This window comes from Opisthorchis viverrini, assembly GCF_000715545.1.
Source record: "Opisthorchis viverrini unplaced genomic scaffold opera_v5_370, whole genome shotgun sequence".
Classification (NCBI taxonomy): Eukaryota; Metazoa; Platyhelminthes; class Trematoda; order Opisthorchiida; family Opisthorchiidae; genus Opisthorchis; species Opisthorchis viverrini.
Window position 1 is genome coordinate 277,827 of NW_008752031.1, and position 3,451 is coordinate 281,277.

General features: G+C 42.2%; 1 protein-coding gene across 1 annotated transcript in view; it reads left to right on the plus strand.

Moving 5' to 3' along the window:
• Positions 1–3,211, plus strand: part of T265_10492 (hypothetical protein) — a gene marked incomplete at both ends in the record, with an annotated part of 17,293 nt that extends 14,082 nt beyond the window's left edge. The window contains 3 exons of the mRNA XM_009176875.1: positions 811–936; positions 1,190–1,345; positions 3,110–3,211. Coding sequence (XP_009175139.1) covers positions 811–936; positions 1,190–1,345; positions 3,110–3,211 — 384 coding nt within the window. The remainder of the gene's footprint in view (positions 1–810; positions 937–1,189; positions 1,346–3,109) is intronic.
• Between the last annotated feature and the right edge of the window lie 240 nt (positions 3,212–3,451).

Sequence of the window (3,451 nt, forward strand, 5' to 3'; positions counted from 1 at the left end):
CTTAGTTTTTAGAGATTGGGGATTTTTGGGTGGAGATTTCATCCTGTAGGCGTAGCCAATCTGTGCTGAAAAGCCGAAAAACACTGTACGGCTGTTTCATCCTTTTTGGGGACCATCAGCATTGCGCAACTCACGAAACTCCGAACAGCCTCGAACCCGCGACCTCCTGGCTTGTAGTTTAAACACTGAACAGTGCGACTACGTCTGGCTGATCAGTAGTGTGATGAACTTGCACTTAGACAAGATATATCGGCGCTCATCCATCACGGGAGCCGCGTCAAGCATCACTGGCTGGCTCGTCGATTAAAGAATCCCCTGATGCGCGTTTCACTCATCGTTTTAATTAGACGGATGGCCTGATAGATAGATAAATAGATCGATAGACAGATAGATAGATAGATAGATAGATAGATAGATAGATAGATAGATAGATAGATAGATAGATAGATAGATAGATAGATAGATAGATAGATAGATAGATAGATAGATAGATAGATAGATAGATAGATAGATAGATAGATAGATAGATAGATAGATAGATAGATAGATAGATAGATAGATAGATAGATAGATAGATAGATAGATAGATAGATAGATAGATAGATAGATAGATAGATAGATAGATAGATAGATAGATAGATAGATAGATAGATAGATAGATAGATAGATAGATAGATAGATAGATAGGTACACAGTTAGCCTGGTTATTTTCCTCTCATATTGAGTAATCTAGGAAGACAATTCTCCCAGTCAGCATTTTCAGCGCATTTGTTAACGTTATGCAATGCCGAATTGTATTCTTGTTTGCAGGCGAAAGTTGTAGATAGAAAACTATCGTCTCATATGCATTTATTCTCAATATCTCGACGCCTGATGGAGGCCGCAACCGAAGAAGAACACGAAACTGCTTGGCGACGTCTACACCATGCACTTCAGGTTTGTAGGTTCTTTTGTTTCATCCCACAAAACCAACTGAATGCACGATACAAAGATCGCTGTAGGCCAGAATTGATTTGCTTAGTGAAGAATATTGTGTGCTACTAGGAAGAAGATGAACGGTAATCCAGTGGGTAATTTAGCGGGAATTTCTTGAGGCCACCAGATATTCGAACGTGGTCCGTATGGCTGCGCAAGAAATCTTTTGAAGTCTCTCACAATCTTACACGATTTGTCCTCTCGTTATTTTCAGCTTCGCCACGTCGTCAAGGAAAAATTTGGCGACATCGTCAGGGATGTGATGATCCAACATAAGCCCATGGTAAAGCGCTTATCCAAGACGGATAAGCTCATATGTTTCAAGGCAGTATTCGATCAATTCCAGACATATTGTTTCACAATTCAGCAGGTGAGTTGACCTCGTGGTGCACGCAAACTGGCGTTCAAAAATATGTATACCATATTTGTCAATGCATTCACCCTTGGTGTCACCTAAGACGAGCATGAGTGCCAAAACCCCCTAGTTCAATTACATCACAAGAACTATTCTGTAGGCAATTTCGAAGCGAATCGGGTGCTCATATCACTAGCACCATCGTACTTTTCTTGAAGTTTGGTGACCACTCCGAAACCTGGTTTTCAACAGTTTGAGAGTTAGTTTCCGAAGGGACTTTATGTTTGTGCACTTTATCACCAGGGTGAATCCTAGAAGGCGCCAAGTGATGTAGTTTTATCAGTTCAATAAAAAAACCGAAGCGTTCTGCAATGAGATCGCCAATTCCTTGGTGTGAATATATGAAGACACTAAGATTTAGAGCAGCCGAATAATGTTGTCTGGCTACTGTTCAGTTCAGTTGAATTTAATGTAACTGATTTTCTTCGGAAGTGACACTAGACGTCACTCGTCGTGACGAGGGGCCCGTATTTGTTTGAAGAAGCAACATTTGGCAAGATGAGCAATTCTGGATAAACTTACTGGTATTGTTATTCAAATCATCGCCGGACCGCCAGAAAGTCGCGTTGAAACGGTGGAAGGAGGGGCTTAAGTTCATATCGATACTTCTGTTCTTCCTCGTGGTTCCAATGATGTGAAGACCTAATAATAAAACTCAGAAAAACCATTCTGTGCAGAGGGATCAATTAAAAAGCACAGGTGAGCCCAAAACCACCCGGACACTTCCCCGTCTGGATGACTAACTTTTATATAATTGGCGAGCTATCAACAATCAAGGTTGCCTTACTGATTTCAGATTTCCCTAAACCGTCTCGATCGGTTCCTCTTTCGTTACATTCACAATTGACAGCTTTTGCAGTCAGAATCCGATCTTAACATGGACGATCGTTACCAGTTCAAATACGCAGTCATCTGCAGAGCACGATCAGCAGTAATAATGGACTAGTTAGATGGTTACTGGAAGGTTTTTAGCACCTCACGAACACTTCTGCCATTCTCGTCATCAGGTAGGTCTAATTAGGTAGGCACACTTCCTGAGTTCCTGTCAACCGTCTGTTTCATTTGAGCATTTACTGGGACGAAACATCACTGACAAGATTCACCCGGATTCGTTTGTTTCTCTTGCTCTGGAAGCATTGGTCAAAATATGTGTAATTTGTGTTCCAGTATTACATGAGGCTTACGGGAACTCGGGGAATGTGACTACCTGCCGAGCCCCAAGATTGGGTGGGACCGTTAATATTAGTACTAAGGAATTTATTTCGCAGCGCTTACACAGTTTCAATCACCCGCGTGTTCTCTGCTAACAGTGAAGTCGTTTTATCGAGATGCTTCGAAACCTCTGGGATTCAGCTGTGCTGATACTCGCCAACACCTCTCATATGTGATTTCTTCAATCTCGGGCCAGGTATCCGACCGAACTTCAGTGTGCCTCACAGAAAATCTTACCCACCCAACAGCATTAATTGCACTTTTTCTCCTGAAAGCTGAATTTCGTTGGTGCACGTTAGGGTGACTCTTGCCTGATCACACATTCCTGTTCCTTTGGTAGCGTTTTTAGGCATTGGTCCAAACCTGTGTTAAACATGTACGACCCTCGGCCCGTCGTATGTGTGGTGATTCATTAATTATCTAGTTTCTTGTATATGCGTGGTGAACCATTCGTTTGCGTGCCTGCATTGACTACCAAGCTGAGATCGTTTTTCACTCCGTTTTCAGGTTCCATGGTTAGCTCAGCTATCAGTTCAACTAGTGGAGCTATGCGAAGTCGGGTACGAGGACCAAGCCATCATCAATTCTGTCCACAGCGTCTGCTCCTAGAGGACACGCACTCTGTGGTGTGACGTTTCACAAGTAAAATGAATCGCAAATGGTCCCCATCGTGTTCTGCCGTTCGTTAAAAGAAATGAGTGGTATTTTTCCATCAAACTGACTTTATGAAAATCGTTCGTTAAAAAAACAAATTCATGTCAAACTGTCCGAATTCTCAGGTTTTGTGTACCATAAAGACGCTTTCACAAATCTGATGAACTAATGCACGATTTACTCGAAGGACGACCA